The sequence below is a fragment of the Piliocolobus tephrosceles genome, chromosome 14 (assembly GCF_002776525.5).
Source record: "Piliocolobus tephrosceles isolate RC106 chromosome 14, ASM277652v3, whole genome shotgun sequence".
Classification (NCBI taxonomy): domain Eukaryota; kingdom Metazoa; phylum Chordata; class Mammalia; order Primates; family Cercopithecidae; genus Piliocolobus; species Piliocolobus tephrosceles.
The window spans coordinates 75,117,204-75,143,363 of NC_045447.1; the positions used below are offsets into that span (position 1 = coordinate 75,117,204).

The following is a 26,160-nucleotide window of genomic DNA, read 5'->3' on the forward strand; positions in this document are numbered from 1 at the left end:
ACCAAGAAGACTACAAAACTGGATGTACACAACAGATGCTCAATACATCATTAATATCGGCTGCTTTTGATGAAGTTTCATTTCCTCAAAGGGACCTCAAAGTTCCCCGGCCACCTTCAGATAATGAAGCATGGGGTTTCTGAGTCATAGGCCCACTTGCTGGAGAGTTCAGGCCTCATCAGAGACTAGAAATCATCTCCCTACTGGCCAGTGCTGTGTTGCTACAACATGTCAGGTGAGAGGATGTGTAACTCTTTAGATAACTGCTCATCTGAATTCTCAGAGACTTTGCAGGACAATTGAGTCTTGCAACCAACCAATTACTTCATGTAATGAGAATGCCTCAGGATCTCTGGTTAGCTTCAAGTTTATGGGGCTGATTTATATCTGAAATGAAGACTGTTTCATTTCAGATTCCTTTTACTTAAAGGCAAAAATAAAGCACAATGTTATCTTGCAGCAGATACTGCTCCAATGATTATTCATAAAGCCTCCAGGGCATTTCTAGTAACGTGTGCATGAACGGCTTGTTTCACACGGGATGTGTACAGGGAAAGGTGGCAGACCCACTCACTCCTACACGGTTCTGTATTCTCGGTCTCCACGTTTCCACATACTGTGACCCAGTAGCAATGTGTAATACATTCTGGGAAGCCATGTGATACTTCAGTGGATGCTGCTTCTCAATTTCTCTCTAGTTGAACTAAAAAAAAAAAAAAAAAAAAGTCCTTTAATAAAAGTAAACTGACAAGGATCACATTGTTCTCATTTAAACACACAAAAAGGAATTAAAATGTTATGAAATACGCCAGGCCGTTTTTACTAATCCCTTAACCTCCAGAGAAAGGGCTTGCAATTAGTGTTACATTAAAATCGTCATAGCTTAGCAATTTTTTTTTAATACTACAAGGACTTCAGCTGATTTTATGCTACACGTATACACTAAACATGCAGTTAGTGTAACCAAAAAAATTAAAATTCCAATGGAGGTGCCACACAGTAAGTGAAAAAGGTGTAACGGTCTGTCTGGTCATAGAGCTAATAACCACTTTATGCAGAATGCAGTGAAACAAAGGTGCCTTTCTCAATAGCTAGAGTGCGTTTGTGGCCAGCACTATTTTACTAAGGCCGTATACAGCTGTACTTGGTTATAGGCACATTTGTTAAGTGAGACTATAAAAAACAGCTGTATTTGAGATCGCATAGACCTCTGCACATTTTCTCCCTGTGGCAGCCAATCAGAAATCTTGCTGACAGGCAAACTTGTACAGAACAAATGATCCTATTTAGATTAATTCCTCTTAATGCCTTACCCAGGCCTACTTTCCTGGCATATCACGTAGAGAGCAGGTCAGTTCCATTCAAAACCTAGAGATAGAAAATTCAAGCTTGATTAGTTGATAAAATATATGACTACACTGGTAGAGAATGTGGAGTGCTCACTCTCTATAAAAGTGAGGCTGGTGGGCTCTACCCCAGCTCAGAGTTGAGCCACAAGGCACTCTGGAATATGAGCGCCCAGCCAGGAAGCAGTCTAGGGAATTGGTTTTTAGCTGTGGCTCTTTCCTTACTGTTTTGGTCTTCACTCTCCACCCAGAACCAGGATACACCCATATCCTTTGCCATGAAAGTCTGAAATGCCGTTCCAGTCCCTGGGCTTTTGCCCATAGGATGTTAACCACAGCCCCATAGAGGACTGAAATGTGCTTACTTGGCTGGGCTTGCTTGCTCTCCTGCCTCTGCAATTGACATGAGAAGAAGAACATACCCGGGTTGCCCACTGGGCCCACTAGAATAATGGGAGACCCACGGAGCAGGTGTGTGAGCTAGTCCAAGCCAAGATCAGCACAGCTGTCCAGCCAAGCCCTGCCTAGATGACAGAAATAAATGCTTTCTGCTGCAGGCCATTAAGATTTTGCAATTTTGCAATTGTTTGTAATGCAGCAAAATGGTGGCCTCAGTTAACTGAAGCAGTCACCAAAACTGCCTGCCACTGCCTGCATCCCTCTTCCCGTCTGTCCCACAGGTCTCATTTATACAATGAAGGAGGGACTGGAGAATCTCTATTCCTACTAATGACAGCTGCAGACCAGGAATCCTGAGACGAAAACTGATCCAGACTCAAGGGTCTGAGATGTATTCAGGGCCTAGAAGGAGTTGAAGAAAACACTTCCATTGGTACTGAAGTGGGCAGGCAGGGGACTTTGTCTCCAAAAATATCACCATGCATGTGCCACAATCATGGAAAAAGTCAGCAACAGAAGGAGGGTCTGAAAAACCTGGGCCGCAGTATGTCCTGATAGCCAGCTCTCCAACAAACTTGTTTTTCTATTGGTTTAAACCCAGACAAATAAGCAAGTCAGAGACAGGACTGGAGAAAATGGAAATCTTTATTTTTAAACACCAGTACATTTTCAGGCTGTTTTAAAAAAGAAAAATCATGTTACATTAGTTCAAAACTATGCATCAAAGCATATTTATTTAAACTCTAATTTTACAAACACATAATGAAAGAAACATATATTTTATAAATATCTACTCAGAATATGTATTATGAAAAAAAGTGTTTAAAAATAACAGCCCCAGATCTCCCTCTTTAAATATATAAAATTCGCATACAATTCATAAGAATTCTTTCTCAAGAGCCAAAGTTTCATTTCACAAAGGCCAACAACTCAGTTCCCATCAGACACAATCAAAAGTAATAGGAATATTCAAAAATGTAAAAGTTCTGTACAAGGGAAATACAGATAGCACACGGGTAAATCTCATTAGCATACATGCCATTTGTGTTTTAAAAATGTTTTATAAAAACTGCAATTTGAAACAAATAAGTGAGAGTCCTTCCCTGACTGTGGAAAATATATAAATTATTGCCCTCCCCGCTGGGTACCAAGGTGCCACCTGCTGGAGCTGGAGCGAGAGGTCCCCATGTGTTTCCTGATGGGGGCCCTAAGCCTCACAAGGGGACCCGCCTCCTCTGTGGCAGTGGCTTTTCCTAGTGGGTGATTCACTAGTATTTCCTTTCACTTAGAAAAATTCTTTGGGATCATAGAAGACAATTGCTCACAAGTGAAAGCAAGACTAGAGATGATTTCAGATTGCTGCATCCAATTAATAATGTGTATTTTGTATTTTTGGTGACCAAACTCGGGAAACCCGATTCACCACTGTCAGAGACACACCCAGTCACCTATGCCAGCAAAACTCATGGCACAGCCCCAAGGTCGTCCCTTCATCTTCTCTCTTCCTACCCAAGCTGCTCTGTGGCCTGCAGCGATGTATGCAGACTACTGTCTCTTCTGGCACTTCTTCTGGAAAGAGCTCTTCAAAAACGTGCGGTACACAGGGTCGGCCACATATTCGTTCTTAAACCTGGAGCTCAGCACTCTTTGTCTTTTCCTCTCCCCTTGGATAATGTCTGCTCCATAAAATGTGTCTTCAAATCGCATGTCAGAGGCTGTGGACTAAAAGCAGCTGGTGTTATAGTGCAAAAGGGCACGGCATTTGATCTTCAGAAGACTGGACAAAGATCTGACTCGGTCAGCTGGGGTTAGGGTGTAGACGCCCCGTGCACCAGCTCAGGCTAGAAGGGCCGCAGGCATGACTTTGGGCTTTCCCTCACCTCTCCCACCCAAAGTGGGGGGCTCCATTTAGCCCCACTTTCTCCAGGATCTCCCCACCCTCCACCCCCCAGGACCTTCCCCAAACAAAAGCAAGATTAACGTCCCATTTTAAACTTCCCTCATTTTTCATCTCCCCTCTGGCTCTTGCCTAATGAGGTTTTCGACAAATGTCAACAGTCATCTCTAAGTTACCTTTACTCCTACTTAGCTTTGGGCCTCTGCCCCACCCCTTCCCTGAAACTGTTCTTACTGAATGAAGTCCTAGTTGCTAATTCCTATGACACCTTCCTATCCCTAAACTGACTTGACTAGTCTGCCAACTAATTACTGCTTAAAGCTCTCTCTCTTCTCTGTCATTCTGTAAACCCATTCTCCTGCTTCTCCTTCTCTGGCTGCTCATTTTGATGTCTCAAGGGTTCCCTTTCTTAACTGTCTGCTCAACTACAATGCCCTAATGTTTGGCACTGGGCCTTCTCCTCTCCACTCCTGTTCCCCGGGCCTTTATGCCCACACCCCTGGCTTCAGTGTCTGCAGGAGATGCTCACATCTCCTGCTCCAGCTCAGGCCTGTATAAGTGCATTTCCCCAGCAGGCATCACAAAGTCCTTGTCTCAGAGGCCCTTCAAATCAACCTGTCCTAAATTGAACTGGAAACCTTCCTTCTCCATTGCTGTCCTTCCTACATTCCATAAAAGGCACCACCATCCCCATGCATCCAGTTACACTGGCCAGAAACCTAAAGGCCCTGTAGACATTTCCCCACCGTGTCCAGGATTCCTTCTGCATGTACCTTGAAGCCCTTCAGCCTTTCTTGTTAATCCTTACTGACCCTATGGGGTAGGCCCTCACCTCTCCAAACCACTGCAATAAATGCTTTACCTCCAACCTATTTCCCACAGTACCACTGGAAGAAAGCTCTCTAAAAACCCTCTTATTATAAGACTCTACATGATCATATGCCCTTGCTTATAATTTCCCAACAGTCAACTGCCTTCAAGATGACATCCTCACTCCCTGGGCTAGACCTACATAACCTGGCCAGAAGCCCGACCCGTGCTCTCCTCAGATGACATCAGTTGCAGGTCCTGGCCATACTCGCCTGGCTCAGGGTCCCATGCTTCTCTGTCTTTGCACACACTGTTTCATTTTTGTGAAAGTTATTCTATTCTACTGTCTCTGCCCTCGGCAAGCTTAAGGGCCCTTCTTTGGGTCTCCTGTGGCCCTGACACAACCACTCAGTAGGATGAGGGCAGTGGTAGAGGTAAGGGGCAAATAAGTTTCTCCCCATCAGGGGAACCCCATAAAGATGAGGATATTAGGGACTGTGTACCCAATTTTACATGTGTTCCCCACTGCAAACAACGTGCCTAGTACTCGACTGCTGTTCAGTGTTTGCTGAGTGAGGGCATGTGGCTTTTTCTGTGATAATCAGATAAAGCCTAAAGTCTATGGTAGGCACTATTTTTGCTTCCCAATTCCCTACTATCTTGCTTCCTAAAATGCACTGGCAGCTGTTTTCACTGAGGTGGATGACTTCTGATGACATCAACACACAGTACATTTCACTGTGCTGAGACTGCTTCCCCTGGCTGCTGGCAGAGGCAGAGGCGAAAGACGCTTTAGGACTTGAAAACACACAGTCCATGATAAAGAAGAAAAAAACAAGAAAATAGCTACAAGGAAGCCTGAAAACAAAAAGTGTACCAAAGTGTAAAGCTGCTCATGTTTCCAGCCAATTCGTGGGACAGTTACTCAGGGTAAGAGGCCACCTCCACGGCTTCCCCCAGATACCATCTAGCTTCACTAGGGAAGAAAACTAAATCATTATGGGCTGGTTGGGTTCCCTCTGCCACTAGGAGAAAACACTTCTGTTACATTCATTCTTGGCAAGATACTTCCTCTGAGTAATCTTTCACTTTTGTAAGTGCTAAAGTTATCAAAGAAGAAAATAAAACATCTATGAAAGTGTTGCCACTGTGCAGAAACAGCAAAAGTCGGCCTCACAAATACAATAATAAAACCGATTTACCAGGAGCTCTAGCTAATTATGCACCGTTGCTATGGTTATTCTGTGAGACAATAAAAGGTAATGGGGCTGTTTCTGAAGTGAGTAGAAAAGAACCCCACACAATCACTGAGGTGGACTGCTGGCTCTTTTGAACAATTTCTCCTCCAGTCAGCGGGTGTCTGGGTGAGCTGAAGTCATTAAAATACAAGGCCTCCTGACAAGGGCTGCTAACCTCCATCCTTAAAAAACAAAAAAGACTTTTCTAACCATAAAATATCTTCCATTAATGAGTTTTCCAATTAGATTTGTTTTGCCAACTGGAAAAAAAAATAGTAATCATGGAGAGACTAACCAAGGGTCTGAGGGCTATGTACTAACCTGAAGGAGAAGCAGACTGGCTATGGCAAGACAATAAAGGTGGCCAACAAGACTTAGTGACTGTGAGCCTTTGTTCCCAAAGACATTTTCTACTTGGCTCAGCCGCTCAGAATAGCAGGCTGCATTCAGAGTGTGTGGATGTGATTTACGTATTTTCACTGTCTTTTTTTTTAATTAAAAATTTTCTCTGAGAATAAAAAAAATGGAATGTTGGTGAGCTTGTTCAGTGAAATAGACCTTAGAAAACCCAGGACCTGTGTTCAGAGACAGCCACAGGGGAAGGCATCCTGGTATCTGAGCAGAATCTTCTGTGAAACAAAGAAATTGTGATCAGAGTATGAAAGCAACGAGCTTTCTTCTCATGTGATTAAGAAATAGTATTTGAAATCTACAAGACTCAGCTGGTAGGATGCTTAGTCATACATGGGTTAGAAAATGAAAGACCTAAGAGACTTCAAGAGGCTACCTACTCTACTCCCCATCCTCTAAATCTCTAAGTGCTGAAAAAGGAAAAGAAAGGAGTGGGAGGAGCAGGGAGTAAGTAAGGGAAGAGGGGAGTCCAAGGAAGATAGGAATACAGAACGAGAGGAAGCTATCCCTAACATCTCGAAAAGGAAAGTTTTTCTCAAGAAATTTCAGGTCTCAGAACACTGACAAGTCATCTCAAGTTTTTAGGTCTTCACCAAGATTTGGCTGGTATTTTTATAACAGGAATATTTAACTTTTTCTTTGCTTGCCATTATTATCTAGTGGTTACTCTATTTACAGGTGTGTGGTCCTCTCTGAGCCATATTTCTCATTGAGTGGGTAGCAATACCACCACTCCTCTTGACAATTTCACTTTGAAGGACCTTCCTCTGAAGGATGCAGCTGAGAGGAAAGTCAGTTCCCACCTGATGCAGTTACTCTGCTGTCAGTATCCCACCTGATGGGAAAAAAGCTGCATATACAACTGAACGTTTAAGGCAAGCTTGTCCAACCCATGGCCCGCAGGCTGCATGCTGCCCAGGATGGCTTTAATGTGGCTGAACACAAATCTGTAAACTTGTTTAAAACATTATGAGATTTTTTTGCCTTTTTTTTTTTTTTTTATATAGCTTATCAGCTATCGTTAGTGTAGTTTATGTGGGGCCCAAGACAATTCTTCTTCTTCCAGTATGACCCAGGGATGCAAAAAGATTGGACATCCCTGATTTAAGAAAATCCTTGGTTTTTCCAAAATAACCATGTAATCTATAGTGTCTCTTTCACTGCAGACAAGTATATCATAAGCACACACTAAACTGAAATTGTCATTTATTCCGAAAAAAAATTTCACTTTAGTCAGAAAAACCTCATCCATTCAAATTTCTCTATTTAGGATTTATCATTTCACAGATGCAATAGATATAATTCTAAATGAATAAAACTGACTTCATTTCAGGGTCCACTAAATATTTTATGATACAATAATATGAAGCCTAAATTATTGTGAATTGTTTTTCAACTTCAGTTTTGATTATCTGTCCATGTTTGTTCATCTTTTAATGGTATGTGAGGGCATGAAACTAGTATTTCCTTTTAAAAAAACTGCTTTAGTAGTCCCACAACTAGCATTTAGGCTTTGTTTATCCCTTTTATCATGAAAGTCAGAGTTTAGCTTCATTATGAACTGACACAAACATCAGTGAATCAGTGACTTTCTGAGACAGAAGTTAGTCAATCCATGATAAACCTATAGAACAGACAGACATTCAATTATGCCACGTCCTCTTTGATCTACTCCTGAATACTTTCTTTTAATGTTGCTTCTACTAACAAGATTGCAAATGCCTTGATGGTATCTTTGTTTGCTCCTGGTGTTTTGCACAGAGCACATATTCAGTAAGTATTTTTGTGCACCAATAAATGTTAACACAAAGAAGCATCATTTGACTTCATTAGAAAAATAAGGCACATGCATTAGTTTCCCTGATTCTGGCTGAATTTGAAGTTTGCTTCAACAGGTTTCACTAAGGAAAAAGCTGCACTGGCTTTCTTTAGAACTAATCCAAAAACCCAAGGATGTTTCCTGCCAGGCTTGGGAAACATGAGGTAAGGACAAGGAATTCACTTGGCAGGTCCCCAAGTGGCATCTGCCAGCACTTACAAATCGAGCTTTCACTCTCTTGGGTAACTCTTCATCTAAAGTGTAGATGTCCTCTCTCTTCATTGCTATCTGGGATCCATCTTCAAACTCAACCTAATGAAATAAGATAATATGATACGCATTAAAAAAACAGCACTGGGCCGGGCGCGGTGGCTCAAGCCTGTAATCCCAGCACTTTGGGAGGCCGAGACGGGCGGATCACGAGGTCAGGAGATCGAGACCATCCTGGCTAACACGGTGAAACCCCGTCTCTACTAAAAATACAAAAAACTAGCCGGGCGATGTGGCGGGCGCCTGTAGTCCCAGCTACTCCGGAGGCTGAGGCAGGAGAATGGCGTAAACCCGGGAGGCGGAGCTTGCAGTGAGCTGAGATCCGGCCACAGCACTCCAGCCCCGGCGACATAGCAAGACTCTGTCTCAAAAAAAAAAAAAAAAAAAAAAACAGCACTGACCATTTTTAAAGGTTCCAATTAACTACATAAAAAGATGAAAAGGACTCAAACAGAACAAACAAGGGAACCAGCCGAAGACCAAACTAAGTAAGAAGAGTTATTTCCCTTATTAAACTAAGTACAGGCCAGGCATGGTGGTTCACGCCTGTAGTCCTAGCACTTTGGAAGGCTGAGGGAGGCAGATTCCAAGGTCAGGAGATTGAGACCATCCTGGGCAACATCGTGAAACCCTGTCTCTACCAAAAATACAAAACTTAGCCAGGCATGGTGGTGCATGCCTATAGTCCCAGCTACTTGGGAGGCTGAGGCAGGAGACTTGCCTGAACCCGGGAGGCAGAGGTTGCAGTGAGCTGAGATTGTACCACTGCACTCCAGCCTGGCGACAGAGTAAGACTCCATCTCAAAACCAAAAAAATAAATAAACTCAATACAAAATACATTTTAAAACAGGCCAAAATTCTTGGAAATGAGTGTCTTGGAATATGGGATATGAAAACTTTATCTGGCAAAGCAAAAACAAAGAAAAGTAGCTGCTGATCAAATGGAAATCATAAAACATGAAATTGTGGGAAATTTAGCATTAAAATGGGTTGGGTCTGTTAACACCATTTCTTTAAGAGGCTCTGACAACGTGACAGGGAGAACTGTTTCTCTCTGTGAAAGGAAATATGACATATTTCCTTTTTTTTCTTTTTAATTAAGACAGGGGCCTTGCCCTGTTGATCAGGCTGGAGTGCAGTGGCCTGATCTCAGCTCACTACAACCTCAACTTCCCAGGCTCAAGCAATCCTCCCACCTCAGCCTCCTGAGAAGCTGGAACCATGGCCGTGTGACACCATGCTCAGCTATTTTATTTTATTTTTACTTTTTTAGCAGAGACAAGGTCTCACTAGACTCAAGCAGTTCTCCCACCTTGGCCTTCCAAAGTGTTGGGATTACAGGTGTCAGCCACCATGCCCGACCTGTTTACTCTTATATAATAATCCTCCCAGATAAAATAATTTCTCCAATTCTTACAGAGCTTGAACTTTCAAAACTCACTTGTCAAATTCAATCAAATGCCATCAAAGGAGCCAGGAAAATCTGTTTCTCAACTTGCTAACATGTAAACCTCATCAATGTGTGAAAATACATCATTATCTAAAACAAAATGTTTAAAACTTTTTTCACACTAACCAAATGGAAGCAAATAATTTCATAACCAATTTTTTTTTTTTTTTTTTTTTTTTTTGGAACGGAGTCTCACTCTGTCGCCCAGGCTGGAGTGCAGTGGCCGGATCTCAGCTCACTGCAAGCTCCGCCTCCCGGGTTCACGCCATTCTCCTGCCTCAGCCTCCCGAGTAGCTGGGACTGCAGGCGCCCGCCACCTCGCCCGGCTAGTTTTTTGTATTTTTTAGTAGAGACGGGGTTTCACTGTGTTAGCCAGGATGGTCTCGATCTCCTGACCTCGTGATCCGCCCGTTTCGGCCTCCCAAAGTGCTGGGATTACAGGCTTGAGCCACCGCGCCCGGCCATAACCAATTTTTTTTTAACATTTTAAAAGATTTTGTCAAAGAAAAGATAAGTAACCACATTTGGTTAGTGCTACATGTAAGAAGCTTTACTTTTGCACTTATTATTTAATTAAATGTAATTAACAGAAACCTAGAGCACCTAGGTTTAGATTGGTTTAGGTTTAATCCAACATGAACTGATCTAGCAGGAAACAAAAGGGATGTAATCAGGTAGAATACTTAATATGTTCTAATTCTGAACCACATGATATTTTTCAAGTCCGTAAGTTTTGTTTGACTTTTAAGAAATGAAAATATGCTTGTACTTCTTGTCAAAAGGTAAGTTAAACCACACAGCAGTGCCATGTTAATAAAAAAAAAATCTAGAGTTTGAAAAAAAATTTACACTTATTTTTGATTTTTTGGTTTTTTCTTGAGACGGAGTTTTGCTCTTGTTGCCTAGGTTGGAGTGCAACGGCATGATCTCGGCTCACTGCAACCTCTGCCTCCTGGGTTCAAATGATTCTCCTGCCTCGGCCTCCCAAGTAGCTGGGATTATAAGCATGCCGCCACCATGCCTGGCTAATTTTTATATATATTTTTTAGTAGAGATGGGGTTTCACCACATTGGTGAGGCTGGTCTTGAACTCCTGACCCCAGGTAATCCTGACCCCAATGCCTGCCTTGGCCTCCCCAAGTGCTGGTATTACAGGCATGAGCCACTGTGCCCAGCCACACTTATTGTTTAATTCACAGAATGTCCAACTGATATATCGCTGCACTTTGCATTAAACAAACACTCTCTTAAGCTTGGGTGGATGATAACATTAACTGGACACATCTGTGCCAACGCATTGGTCTAGGTTTGCAGAGACGCCCAGGTGGGTATGTCTCTCAGGCAAAAGTTACCAATTCTGATTGATGAACATCCATCACTGTCTTAATAAAGGTCAAACAGGCCGGGCGCGGTGGCTCAAGCCTGTAATCCCAGCACTTTGGGAGGCCGAGACGGGCGGATCACAAAGTCAGGAGATCGAGACCATCCTGGCTAACCCGGTGAAACCCCATCTCTACTAAAAAATACAAAAAAAAAAAAAAAAAAAACTAGCTGGGCGAGGTGGCGGGCGCCTGTAGTCCCCGCTACTCGGGAGGCTGAGGCAGGAGAATGGCGTAAACCCGGGAGGCAGAGCTTGCAGTGAGCTGAGATCCGGCCACTGCACTCCAGCCTGGGCGACAGAGCGAGACTCCGTCTCAAAAAAAATAAAATAAAATAAAAAAATAAAGGTCAAACATATAATTGAATGTATTATCATCCACGAACTGTTAGCATTTTGAATAAGCTAAACAATACAGTGGAATTAGGTGCCAGTCACATGAGAACTCTTGCTGCCACTTCTGGGAGGGCTGACAACGGGAAGGGTTTTCTTCCTGGCCTTGTTTGAGCAGAATCATTTCTTTAACATTTAACTAGGCCATAGTGTCATCTGATTTACACAATTTGATAGCATAGCTAGAACGACCTGTGCCTACTTTCATTTGTTTTAGACCACTTAAAACATCAAAAAGACAAAAAACAATTACAAATCTAGAAGGGAGTATGCTGTGCTAGGACTAGGGTAACCAACTATCCTAGTTCACCTGGGACTCAGGGGTTCCTTGGGATGTAGTTATTTTCAGTACTAAAATCAGGGATGGTCCGAGGCAAGCAGGGATGGTTGTCCACCCTAGTTAGGGCGGAGCTGAGAGAGAATTTTGGCCCTCTCTTTACCAGCTGTGTGCTCTCAGACAAATTATTTAAAAATTATTCTTAAATCATTAAAATTTGGTTCACAGCCTTTCTTCCCTCATTTGTAAGACAGGAGTCAACAACATCTATTTTGTAGGACTACTCTGAGGGTCAAAAAATGCATATGCCTAGTATATTAAGCACTGTGCAGCAGGTATTTATTTATCTGTCATATCTATTTTTAAAACTGTCTTTATTTGATGGTGAAGTTTAATAATTAGACACAAAACACAAAATGATCTCAAAAGGCCACTTGGCTTAATGAGGAATTTTAAACTACTTGTGCTTGAGAGACAATTTTAATATTAGTCTTAATTTTTTCATTGAGTCTATAAATATGCTTACAGTTTTATGTTGATAGACCATCATAAATTCAACTGAAGTTAACACACTGATTACTAATTAGCCTGAATTTCAACATATTCTCATTATGTGATACTTTTCTTTTTTTTTTGAGACAGAGTCTTGCTCTGTTGCCCGGGCTGGAGTACAGTGGCCGGATCTCAGCTCACTGCAAGCTCCGCCTCCCGGGTTTACGCCATTCTCCTGCCTCAGCCTCCGGAGTAGCTGGGACTACAGGTGCCCGCCACCTCGCCCGGCTAGTTTTTTTTATATTTTTAGTAGAGACGGGGTTTCACCGTGTTAGCCAGGAAGGTCTCGATCTCCTGACCTCGTGATCCACCCGTCTCGGCCTCCCAAAGTGCTGGGATTACAAGCTTGAGCCACCTCGCCCAGCCTATGTGATACTTTTCATGTAGCAAATGGCTTTGCTACATGTAAGAAGCTTTACTTTTGCACTTATTATTTAATTAAATGTAATTATTTTATTGTGCATTATGTAGTAATGCTTCTTTTTCTGGATCCTCCAGTATTATTAGCCTGTCTTGCGATTTTTGCCTAATTCTGGTCATTCTAATGCAAAGATGCTCCAGTACCTTTACTATTATAAATAACTTGAATTTGTGTCTTGAGACCATATGCAAATACCATATGCAAAGGGAGAAATGGGCTTTACACAGACACACAGACACACACACACACACACACAATGTATGTGCATACATCCTCCCCTATCCATTCCCCTTGGGTTTTTCTAGACCATGAAAAACACTCTCTCCTAAGTTTTTCAAACTTCTTTGAACACCTTTAATTGCACTGTGCTCCAGTTCCTGACGCAGTGTCTTATAATGCACTCTTCCATTTAAGCTCTTGCTCCTTATCAGTCTTTGAACAATTTCTCTGTTGAAACTGACAGTCTTATCATTCTCAAGCTGTTTTTCAACAGGCCTGAACCTTCTTGCTTTTTCTCCTTTTACTTCAATCTTCCTGTTTTCACTCTACAGTTTAGCCTAAGAATCTTGATTTCTGACACAGTGTTACTAAAAAGTCTATAATGTATTGGCTCTAAATGTCCCCTTTTAAAACCTTTCTGAAGGAATATAAATGTACATGTGCTACCCACGTTGTTTCCCTTATTAAAGTTTAACTCATGGCCGGGCGCGGTGGCTCAAGCCTGTAATCCCAGCACTTTGGGAGGCTGAGACGGGCGGATCACGGGGTCAGGAGATCGAGACCATCCTGGCTAATATAGTGAAACCCCGTCTCTACTAAAAAATGCAAAAAACTAGCCGGGCGAGGTGGCGGGTGCCTGTAGTCCCAGCTACTCGGGAGGCTGAGGCAGGAGAATGGCATGAACCCGAGAGGAGGAGCTTGCAGTGAGCTGAGATCCGGCCACTGTACTCCAGCCTGGGTGACAGAGCAAGACTCCGTCTCAAAAAAAATAAAAATAGAAAAAATAAATAAATAAAGCTTAACTCATTCTCATTTCTGGGTGAAATAAAAGTAATTCATTTTCATATTGTATATATACTCTTTAATACTATGTAGGGTTCCCTAGTGAACAGAATGTCCAACTGATGGCCGTACTTTTCATTTAAACAAGCATTCCTTTAAGCTTGGGTGGATGATAACCATCAGCTCCTTGTGACATTACCTGGCCACATCTATGTCAATGCACTGTTGTCTAGCTTTGCAGAGATAGGGGGTGGAGTGGGGAGAGCATGTCTCTCAGCAAAAGCCAATTCAGGGGCCGCTGGTTGAAGAGTGGCCATCACTGTCTTGGCTGAAGGTGAGATGAATCGGCCAACTAGTCTCTCCCCATACAACAGAAACAGTGGGAGGCAGCCTGTCTTCTAGTCACTTATCTTTCTGGCAGAACCATATTCCTTACAATTAAATCATTCATCAAATGTTGTTAAGAGTTTCCCAGTGTCCAACTTGGTAATAAAACTCCAGGGTTTCGACGTGGGTCACACTGAAGCTTTGCCTCCTGCATAAAATAAGAGGTGCCCCAAATTGATGTGACTTATTGATCAGCAGCATACCTGAGATACTATCTCCTTCTGACTTATGTCAATCTCAGCAAGCATCACAGAGAAGGAAGAACCCACCTGGTACATGTGGGCAATATTTGATCCAAAATATTTTGCTCCATAGAGTTTGCCATCGGGCCACTTGACTTGGACGACTTCTCCCTCGGCAGGTGGGCCCAGCTTCAGACAGTCTCGGCTCTGCAGAATAAACAGAGGCAGGCTTTTCAAGAGGAGTGTCTAAGTGACTGCATTTAGAACTTAGCAAATGATGAACTCCTGGCAATTAAAAGGAGTTATTGCCTCTGTGTTTTATGGATTATGATCTCGCATGGGTGTTCAGGGGAAGAGATATGAGCCAAAGGAGTATTTAAAGATTCAGCCTATATCATAAAGTTGCAAAGCAGCCACCATAATCCAAGCAGAAAAAAACAGCAGCATTTACATTTGCTATTTGAAAAAGAATTGTTCAGGGGGTAACTAAAATATGCATAGAAACCGCTTTAGCTGAGGAATAGACCAGCTAATGATTTATAACACCTGACATTTATATAGCATTTTGCAGTTAATAAAATGCTTCAGCATACATCTCATGTGATCTTATAATCAACCCATGACATAGAAAGAGATTGTTAATTATCCCCGTTTTAGTGACAAGGAAACTGAGACTCCTGCGAGGATCCTTTAAGTTGCCAGGATCTCTGGAGAAGTGAAGCTGAATGGGAGAATAAAAGACACCCAGGTGACAGTGGAGCAGGGGAGAAATGGCGTGCAACTGAAGCGGGCAGGACTTGCCAATGCAGCAGGGAAGGGAAAACAGGAGCACCTGCAGCATGGCGGGTGGAGCTGGGTGGGTGTGTCCTGTTTAGCACACCCCTTCTAAAGAACCCCTGGACCTCCCTACATAAATGTGCTTCTGCCAGCATCTCCTGTTAATTGACTAGCCCACCTTTTTCTGCAGGTAACCATGGTGGCACCCATAACCAGAATCTTTTCATTTCAGATCTTCTGTTTCACGTTGCCACCTCCCAAGGCAGTAATTTAGAACAAACTCCCCAGGTGATTAATCCTGAAAGGTGCTTTTATTTTATTTTATTTTATTCTATTCTATTTTATTTTTAAGGCATGGGAGGGGGACAGGGAAGATAGTAAAACATTTAAACATTTGCTCACACCTAGTTTGCAAACTTTTAAATTTGTATGTATTGAGTAGGACACTATACAATTTTAATACAAGGGAATTAAATACTTGACTATGGTAATTTTTAATTTCTTTTGCACATTTAGCAATTCATGATTTGCTAATACTGGTATTTTACTGATGAGGACAATCTGAATGACTGAAATGCACACTTGACCAATCAAGCTATAAATGCAGACTGGGCACATTCTGTGGTTTAAATGAGAGGCATACACAGGAAATATTTAGTTGTTTATGACTGGAAATCTACCATGTATTATTTCTTATTACTAACAGAAATTGTGCCTTATAAAGGAGTGGCCATTTCATTGCTGGGTTAGGAGTATACACGGAAGGCCCAGCTGTTCATTTTTCTACCTGCAGGCTATGCTTCCATTAGAGTTACAGCAAAGAAAAAAATAGCTTGCTCAGAGGCTCTACAGAACTGACAATATGCATCTAACTTAGTCAAATGAAAGTAAGCCTTTTGTTGGCCTTCATAATACTTGACCTCAGGACATGCGGAATTGAAAGGGTAGGCTGTAGAGATGTATTCAATGTATGCCCATGGGGTTACCACCTCTCTTTCCATTTCCCTCCCCAAGATGTATGTGGTACCAAGAACACTGGAAGGTATAGCTGCTGAGTACAAACTGATTACATGTGTCAGTCTCTGAGGTTAGAGAGTCGCATCAGCTCTGGATGCCTCTGAGCTGAAGCCCAGGTGCTGGGGTAAGCATAGCGGCAGGAGGTGGCATATGCTTTTCCCGCTGCTAACGCTTTCTCCCATGTGGAGGGATCTCCACTCAGATAATACATCTGGCTCATCTTCACCCCCTGTTAACCTTTTACAAGAGGATTGGTTATGACTTACTTTTATTTTTGAATTCTGAAGGAGACTGTATTTCCCAAACTATGTGTCATGGTACCCTGGAGTGCCACAGCAAACTCATGGGGACCCTGTAGAATACATTCAAGGGAAGCACGGTGACACTTGTGAGGCACCCAGCTTACTAATACTGGTGAGTTATTTGGACCTAATTTACTTAACACATAGAACTGTTAGGCATTTCTTTTGACTGAGAGGCACTATAAAAAGCATGCTGAGGTACGAAGGGTGCTGTGAGCCAAGAAAGTTTGGTGACCTCTAGCTCAGCACCTTCCCTTTCTCTCTGGAGCCATCATGCAGACAGAGAACCTGCACTCTGCTCTGCTCCTTCCACAGAGAGGAGCCTGCACTTTCCTCTACTGCCCATCACTAGGTAAGCCCGTCTAATTCCAGGGTCCATATTTGAAACCTGTTTGCCCACAGATATAAAGCTGCACTCCTCAATATCCGCTTTATTACTCATAAAGGTAATACGTGACACCTCCAAATCCTGACTCCTCTGTCTCGCTTTTCCTCAGGCAGGGTGAGACATGCTATTTATTGGGTACTTCTCGAATCCCCACAGAGGCAAGTCAAAGCCTCAGGAAATTCCGGAGGCTATACCCTGCACTTTCTTACCCACACAAACAACTTTCAAGCAGGAGAGTTACGGCCTTGCTTTCCTTATCATTTAGGTCCTTAATTTTACAGATTTGCCCTTCAGCAGAACTTTATTCACCTTTAAAACAAAATCCCTCAAAATAAATCCCGACCTGCAATTTTAGGTACCATATCACCAAGGAGAGGTGAGGGACGTAGAAACGCGGACTAGACAAGCATAAACTGCATTCGAGCAGTTTAATCTTAAAAACATAGTTTTCTTAACAAACTGAATGGATGAACTTTACTAGGTGACAATTATTTTTCAAAAAGGCTTTTGGAAACAATGCCTGGGACACTTTGGTATCTTTTATTACTAATTGTAAAGTAACCTTTTACTCACAGAAAATCTTAATTTAGCATTGGAAGTGCCTGACCTCAACTAACTCCTTACTGCTCAGCCTCCTCCTAATGTTGCTCGGTATCAGCCACAAAGATTAAATTCATAATCTTTCATGCCAAACTCAAGAAGACACTTCAGTTTGCTTTCTCAATCTTCTTGCTTTCAAAACTCTTTTTCTTTATTTATAGAAGAAAAATAACAAACCGACTTTGTAACAAGTTAAGTTATTCTGTGCTTCCCCCACCCCCAAAACCAGGGGGTACGATTCTCATCCATAACAGCTCCTTTCTCACCCTTCACCAGGTCATTCAGCTGGAAGGATATCTATTTTGATGAGCATATAACTTTATTTAGTATGTAAAATTCATTATTTACTCCCTAGCTACTTTCCAAAAGAAGTTAAGGTAGCTTGGAGTAAAACATAAAAGCGCTTATTTCTGTAACATCTACTTTCATCATAAAGAAATAGTGTCAATTCATCAGCTGTTTCACATTTTGAGTTTGCCAGCAACTTCCTATGACTACGTGGGAAATAAATTTAAACAAGAATGAAACTAGAAGCATGTGGGCTGATGAAAAGAAGTTGAAAGGTTTGATATTTAGGCTTCTCTGATTCTCTCCAAAGTAGAAGCTGGTGGGTGTCCCCAAAATTGTTTCAATCACTAATTCAAAACCAATTTACTGACCACCTACTGTGTGTGAGACACTAGGAGCCAATAAAGCCCACCGGCCCAAGCCAGAGACAGAGGGCATCGCACCCACACATGAAGCCTGTCACACTAAACTCCACAGTTTCGTGGGGTGGGAGTCTCCACGGTCCTTGCAAGGGGGGAGATCTATGAGGACTTCAGAGTAGAACTTTGATTTTATTTACAAACTAGGTTTCTGAGTAAGATTTCATTTGGGGTAAAGAAGTTTCTTTTAAAAATAAAAGGTCTGGAAGATGGCCAAATAGGAACAGCTCTGGTCTATACCTCCCAGTGTGAATGATGCAAAAGACGGGTGATCTTTGCAACTGAGATACCTGGTTCATCTCACTGGGACTGGTTAGACAGTGGGTGCAGCGCATGGAGGGCGAGCTGAAGCAGGGCGGGGCGTCGCCTCACCCAGGAAGTACAAGGGGTCGGAGGATTTCCAATTCCTAGCCAAGGGAAGCCGTGACAGACTGTTCTTGGAAAAACAGGACACTCCTGCCCAAATACTGCACTTTTCTCAAGGTCTTAGCTACCAGAAGATAAGGAGTTTCTCTCCCATGCCTGGCTTGGTGAGTCCCATGCCCACAGAGCCTTGCTCACTGCTAACACAGCAGTCTGAGACCAAAGTGTGAGTTGGCAGCCTGGCTGGGGGAGAGGTGTCTGCTATTGCTGAGGCTTGAGTAGTTAAACAAAGCAGCTGGGAAGCTTGAACTGGGCGGAGCCCACCGCAGCTCAGAAAGGTCCACTGCCTCTAGACTCCACCTCTGTGGGCAGAGCATAGCTGAACAAAAGGCAGCAGACAACTTCTGCAGACTTCAACTTCCCTGTCTGACAGCTCTGAAGAGAGAAGTGGTTCTCCCAGCATGGCGTATGAGCTCTGAGGAAGGGCAGACTGCCTCCTCAAGTGGTCCCTGACCCCCATGTAGCCTAATTGGGAGACAACTCCCAGTAAGGGTAGACAGACACCTCATATAGGCAGCTCCCCATCAGGGACAAAGCTTCCAGAGGAAGGATCAGGCAGCAATATTTGCTGTTCTGCCTCCGCTGGTGATACCCAGGCAAACAGGGTCTGGAGTGGACCTATAGCAAACTCCAACAGATCTGCAGCTGAGATCTGCCGCAGTATTCACAATAGCAAAGGCTTGGAACCAACCAAAATGTCCATCAATGATAGACTGGATTAAGAAAATGTGGCACAGATACACCATGGAATACTATGCAGTCATTAAAAAGGATGAGTTAATGTCCTTTGCTGGGACTTGGATGAAGCTGGAAACCATCATTCTGAGCAAACTATCACAAGGACAGAAAACCAAACACCGCATGTTCTCACTCATAGGTGGAAACTGAACAATAAGAACACATGGACACACAGCGGGGACCAACATACACCAGGGCCTGTTGAGGGGTGGGGGGCTGGGGGAGGGATAGCATTAGGAGAAATACCTCATGTAAATGACGAGTTGATGGGTGCAGCAAACCAACATGGCACATGTATACCTATATAACAAACCTACCCTAGAACATAAAATATAATTTGAAAAAAATAAAATAAATAAAAGGTCTGAAAAAAATTAAGTACATCAAAAGGTCTAAAAATGAAGGGATGTAGTTTGTGGAATGCAACAGCTTGAGTGGTCTGCCCTCCCTCTTACAGGTCTCCAGCTGGTTCACATATCCTTGGGTTCAGCACCAGGAACCAGGCACTAGAGCACAGCTTCTCAAAGTGTGTTCCCAACCCTGGAGCACACATTAAAAATGAGAATTCCAAGTATCCCCAAAACTCTCTCTGACTTGGGCGACTTCTTTTAAGCAATCTAGAATTTAAGGTCAATTATAGAAAAGGATGTAAAATGCTAAAGAGGCTTTTCCTAATGCAGTTTACTTAGTATGTTATTGGAGTAAGTAAACACCTTTGCTGGAAAATTATATGCATTAAAACCTTGATAAATGCATTTTTCTCAGTTGCTGTCTAGACTCTTTGAAGCAGTTCGTCTTCACCTAACATAAATAGCTGTTTACCATTTGCTGTACTGCCTCCAGGGATGTGTAAACTTGCCTGAAATCTACCAGAGCCTTGTTCTCAAGGACACTGGTGTCTGGAGCTGTCAGTAAGCCCATAGCTACAGTACTAAATAGATGATGTGAAAATTAAAGACAGAAATCATAATCACGGTGAAGAGTGGCCTTTTGGCTGTGATCAGTTACTTCAAGGACCTATACTTGCTCCACCAACTAAAAGGAAAAATTCATCTGCCAGTCTGATTACCTGAATTCTGAAGTCACTGAGTTCTTGGAACTCTTATGAGACCCTTCTAAAGGGACCCCTAGAAGCTGCTGTCCTCAAATGTTGTCTTAGCCCTATCCTCACCCCCATTACTACTCCTTACGTGTATAAACCACAGAGCAGGCAGCCCCATCTGTGAGCAGAGTTGCATCAGATGAAGATGTGGCACATGTGCTCCCAGTAGTTAATCGGCATAGACTCTGGCTCCTCTGGCAGTCCCCCTTGGGGAGAATGCTTAGGTGACCTGGGGCAAAATGCCGCTAGCATTTCCAGAGATAATCACCTGCTCATTACTGGACCCTGGCAAGGATTAACAAGACTGACTGACAGCCACGTAAGAATCGTAGTGGCTCTCTGTCATCTGTTCAGCTGCCCAGCTTTGGAACCCCCTTCTCCCCACAGTCTAATGGGGACTGAGCTGGCCTGACATCATAGTCGCTGAACACTGCCAGACACTTCCTTCCCCAGCTTCTCTCACAGCAAAGACAGCTACAGAGGCCTGGCCAGTGGGCTACACCAGTCCAGGATTTAGAACCTGTGATCAGAGATGCAGGAAAACAAGTAGAAGGGAGAATTTTCTCAGACAGCAGTGACAGCAGCAGCAGCAGCACTCGCAGGCCTACGGCAGAGGCTAGGTCCAGTCTCACCACATACGGGGAGGCAGGGTGTCCTTCCTGGATGGTGTCTGTGGCCTGGTCTTGCCCACAGCTGCAGCTAAACAGCCTCCTTTTTGTTCTTGCCTGTTTTCTGACCTTTGTTCTTCTGCATTCCTGGAGATTCTGGAAGTTCCCCAATAACCTTTCACTAAATTTCTGTACAGCCTAAATCAAGGTCAGTTTCTGTTGGTTGCCATAATGATCCTGATAAGTAACTGCTAGTTTGCATGATGGCAGATCCCTCCTCTCACAAAGTGGAAAGAAACCTCTCACTTAACAATGGAATATAAAACTGGAGGACTTCCCACACCATGCAAAGGCCCAGCTGCAAAACCATCCTCCTCAAAAAGAAGGGGGCATATTGATGGAAGCACCTACCTGTTCATAAGGATTGGTCCTAGACGACTGGCAGCAGTCTCCAAGTTTTCAATATCCCCCAGTATAAGGATGTGCCCTCTCTGAGGATATCCACAAGAATGTATTCCAGACAATAAAGTCACCAAGCACCTGAGGAATGCCCAGCTCTTAGCAATGGCCTCTCACGGGGGCTACTCTGATGGGGATACACCACTTTGGACTGCTTGTTAAACATGTCATAAGCACCCTTCATATAGAGATTAGCAAAGAATGAAAACACTTAAAAGTTATTTTTAAGGCCCAGCATGGTGGCTCACGCCTGTAATCCCAGCACTTTGGGAGGCCAAGGAGGAAGGATTACTTGAGCTCAGGAATTCAAGACCAGCCTGGGCAACACAGCGAGACTCCATCTCTATAAAACAAACAAGAAGTATTTTTATGAATAATTCTGAGCTTCTATACATTCAGTAGGGAGAAATTGTAAAATCTCTTAAAGATATAAAAAAATTTTTAAACCTCGTATGTCTATCACAAGTGATCACTGTCACCACATTTGGAGTTTTTTTTTTCCTATACTTCTAATTTTTAAAAATAATTAAAAGAATTTTTCTCTGTGCTCTTTTCTTTAAGAATTGGGACATCCTATACATGCACAATCTTTCCCCTGCAGAGGGCCAGCCTTTATTTTCTTTCATGTTAGAGCACAGCTGATCTGTCTCTAAAGCCATTTGTCATGAGCTCGGAACTGCAATTCGTGCCATGTACCTTCGCTTCCTTCCACAGCATTTTGGGGTGGAGGCCCTTTTTTTTTTATTGGGGTAAAATATCCATAACATTAAATTTACCATTTTAACCACATTCAATTGTACATTTCAATGGCATTAAGTTCATAGTGTTGTGAAATCATCACCACTCTCCCTCTTCAGAACTTTTTATCTTCCCAAACAGAAACTCTGCAGTCATTAAACACTAACTCCCCATTATCTCTGCCATCAGCCCCTGGCAACCATTATTCTACTTTCTGTCTCTGAGAATTTAACTATTCTGGGTACCTCATCTAAGCGAAATCCTACAATATTTCTTTCGTGGACATTTATAATATACCTTGATATTTGCCACCTACGATTACAACACGAGCATTTTCTTAGCTATTAATTATCTTTTAAAAAGTCCATTTTACTTGCCAAATATATGCGACAGTATAGATGTACCACAATTAATTTAGCCACTCTTCTATTAAATATTTAGGTCATTGCAATTTTCCCCTATCATATACAATGCTATTGTATATTTTTCATAAATCTTTGTCTGAATTACTAAGTCTATTCTTAGACTCCTAGAACAAGAGTTACTTGGTAAAAAGGCATATAAACTATTTATAAACTTAGTTTCATCAGCTTTGAAAAATTCAACATCAGACTCATTTCTCTAGTGCAGTAAATAAATCTAATGTTAACCACCAGAGAAATTTCTGATTCAGCTCGTCCAAGCCAAATGCCCTTCCAGGCAATCTCATGCTCAGCAGGGAGGGAACTGCTGTTCTAGGAGGTTATCTCGCAGCCTAAACTATACATTCTGTGTATAATGAAAGAACCAATTCTATGCCCCTTTTTCTGACTGCATCCTTTTCAGAGTGAGAGCTTTCTAGAAAGCTTAGAAGAAAATCTGGAATGCTTCCACCCTGAGGTATCTGTATCTAAGTGTGTTCTGTGCTGGTTCTAGACTCCTGTAATTTCAGGCTCTAGGTTAATTGATTCAAGTCAAGCCGCTTCTATACTGACACTAATCATTCAGGGAAACTCCAAGTCTACTGTCCACTTTCCCTTTTTAGTAGTTTTGAGATAGAGTCTCACTCCTGTTGCCCAGGCTGGAGTGATTGCAGTGGCATTATCACAGCTCACTACAGCCTTGGCTTTCCGGGCTCAGGTGATTCTCCCACCTTAGCCTCCCAAATAGCTGAGAATACAGGTGGGTGCCACCATGCTTGGCTAATTTTTTTTTTTTTTAAGTAGAGATGAGGTTTTGCTATGTTGCCCAGCCTCAGCCTCCCAAAGAGCTGGGATTACAGGTGTGAGCCACCACGCCTGGCCTTGTTTGTTTCTAAAGGACACACACACACCCCCTTTCTGAACTGCAAGATGCTGTGGTTGTCCCTTAAGCTGAAATGAAGCCCATCTTGCTTCCTCAAGCAGCCAACTTTTTTTTCCACCAGCCACACTTGGCCAATGTCCTCACACACAACTTTTACCTATCTTCTAAAAGATAGGTCTATTATTTTCACAGAAATAACAGTACTAACACTTATTTGGTGAATTCCTGAAAGCCAACTAGTTTTTTGTTGTTGTTGCTTTTTGTAGAGACAAGGTCTCACTATGTTGGCAAGGCTGGTCTTGAACTCCCGCCCTCAAAAGGTCCTCCTGCTTCAGCCTCCCAAAATGTTGGGATCACAGGTGTGAGCCACAGTGCCTGGCCCACTGCTTTGTTAGTATGCACCTCCCTCCAGTGATGAGCCCAAAGTGGACACAACGCTTGGTTAAGGTAGTGAGGTCCCAGAGATGGAAATTGTTTTGTTATTCTGGAAGTTATTACAGCATTAAGCCTCAGAGGTATATTTTCCAAAGCAGCCACATCTTTGTAATATTAGAAATAGGTGAGATTCTGGCATGCAAAAACTTTAAAAGGCCTAGAAAGTACAAAGTTAGGCAGCTGTTTTGGAAATTATTTTTCTGGTTCCTTTGAAGTGAGGAAGCATAACAAAAGCCAGTAACTAGAAACAGGGGTGACGCTGGGGGTTGACCACACCCAAAAGGCCTGCGGAGGAGGGACCAGGAAGGCAATGTGGGCACGACAGCAGCAGTTCTAACCCACTGATAAGAGGTTCTCTGCATTCCTGCCTTCTCCTTCCCTTGGAGTGCGTCCTCTGGGCCAGGGACTGAGCTCAGCACTGAGAAAACAGAGACAAAGAAGACCCAGCCCTCTCAGAGACATTTCTCTCAAAGGATTCAGATCCAGCTGGGGACTCAAATACACACATGAATATCTGCAATACAAGGCACTGTGTGTGACTGGAGGTAGTTAGGCAAAGAGGTCGAACTCTGTGTCTGTGACCCGCCCTCCCAGGACATCAACTGTGGTCAGGACTTTCTTCTTAAGATTAACCAAAGTTCCTCATGCTGCTTCCTCCACGTTAAGCCACCTTCACAAACTGAGCTAATTACAGACACCTCTCTCAGGACAAGTTGTGGTGAGAGCAATAATGTAGGCCTTAAAGATAGATGTCAAAGGGAGAAGCCAGCGGGCGGTTCCTGCGGCACCCTGTGGGGACCACTTTTTCGGGCTCTGGCATTGTCAACCTGATTTCATCTGGGCTCGCATAGCTGGTCAGCCTATCCCACTGACTATGCTGAGTGGTGTGGCCAAACAGGAGACGGTTGTAGCCCTGACCCCTTCCTCTCCCTCTCAAGAGTGTTCTGGAAGGATCCCCGTCATGGTCTCAGGGCTGTGCCCCACCATCCCAGGAGCCCAAATAGAAAATCTTCCAAGTTCAACTTCTGAAAGGTCCAAATATAAAAACTACTTAAATAAGGAATTTACGCATTTAAAGCTTTTCTGCCACCGTGCTCCCCTTGTGCAGACACTGATAACCACAGCAGAAGCTGCTTGTGGTACATCTGGTCCAGCCACAGCCTCGCATGGAGCCGGCACCTGGAGCTGCCCACCCCTCCACAACAGCTGGCATGCCTTGCTGTAGTGCAGTGGCCAGGCCCATGCTCACTTGCTCACACACAACCTCGTCGCTCCAAGCCTGGCTTGCCCGTGGCAGGTGTGGGATCCAGGCCGGCAGCATGAGCCAAGCACAGCCTGCTGGGCTGAGTGGATGGAATAAGCCTAGCGGGCATGAGCAAAACTCAAGCAGAGGGGCCACCAGCCACAGAGGTTTCCGGCTGGCAAAGCAACACCCTAAGGCTCCTGTGACATTATTATCTCCAATTTACAAATAAGTTAACTGGTGTTAACTCCCTTGCCTGGTTGCAGCTAATTAGCAAAGCAAGGAGCACCTGGGTCTGCCTGCCACACATGTGGCTCTTCCTACCTGGGTGAGAGAGCCAACATCGGCCTTGATGACTGCCCCAAGGCTCACTGCGTCCTCTTGTAGAACACCCCAGGACTGCAACTTCTCACCCCCAAACACAGGGAAAAAAGCTCCATCTATATAGGAAAGATTTTCTCCCCTTTTTTATTGTTGTTGGCAGGGACTAAAATGTATGAGGGGAATAAAATATTTTACTATGTCAATAAAAATTTATGTTGCAAAATGGAGAAAGACAGGCTTGGGGTGAATTTCTCTGTAGTGGTTTCTAAAAATACATGTCAATTCCAAAAGCTAAAAAAAGAAAGATGAAAGGAAAGCTAAGGATAGGCACGCAGGGGAGAGAAGGCTGCCCTGCGTTTATATGTCCAGTTTTCCAAGGCTCTGACTCTGCTCTGCAGTGTCTGTTCGACTTCTGGGAGCATGGCTTGACCTACCCAGGATGCTTCACACTGAAGTGATGCATGTACTGCTTCCAAGATCTGAGGCCAGGCTGCTCACAAAGAAAACCCGTTACTGTGCATAAGCTACTCAACCACCTTATGTCCTGGTTTTCTCATTAATAAACCTTATGTCCTGGTTTTCTCAGTAATAAAATGGAGATATTAATGCAACCTTGCAGGGAGAATGAGAGAAGAGAACAGAAAAGCAAAACCCAATTCCTGGCAGCTAGTGAACACTGAGTGAATATCTGGATTTAATTCCCATCAACAGGAATATACAGCGAGGAGACAAAACCCTTGGGAAGCCACCTTTGGGATTAAAAATAGTGAAGAAAACACTGA

The 26,160-nt window shown here is 43.2% G+C and overlaps 1 protein-coding gene across 9 annotated transcripts in view; it reads right to left on the reverse strand.

The window, feature by feature from the left end:
- Positions 1-2,372: 2,372 nt before the first annotated feature.
- The window catches only part of KDM4C (lysine demethylase 4C), a 432,363-nt gene continuing 408,575 nt past the window's right edge, over positions 2,373-26,160 (reverse strand). For 4 of the 9 annotated variants that reach the window (XM_023213146.2, XM_023213144.2, XM_023213142.2 and 1 more), the window contains 3 exons: positions 14,255-14,440; positions 8,140-8,232; positions 2,373-3,467 (listed from right to left, as the gene is read on the reverse strand). In XM_023213146.2, the coding sequence (XP_023068914.1) occupies positions 3,291-3,467; positions 8,140-8,232; positions 14,255-14,440 (456 nt within the window). In that variant the 3' untranslated portion in view covers positions 2,373-3,290. The remainder of the gene's footprint in view (positions 3,468-8,139; positions 8,233-14,254; positions 14,441-26,160) is intronic. The other 5 variants (XR_002731803.2, XR_002731804.2, XM_023213147.2 and 2 more) reach the window with 2 other exon arrangements.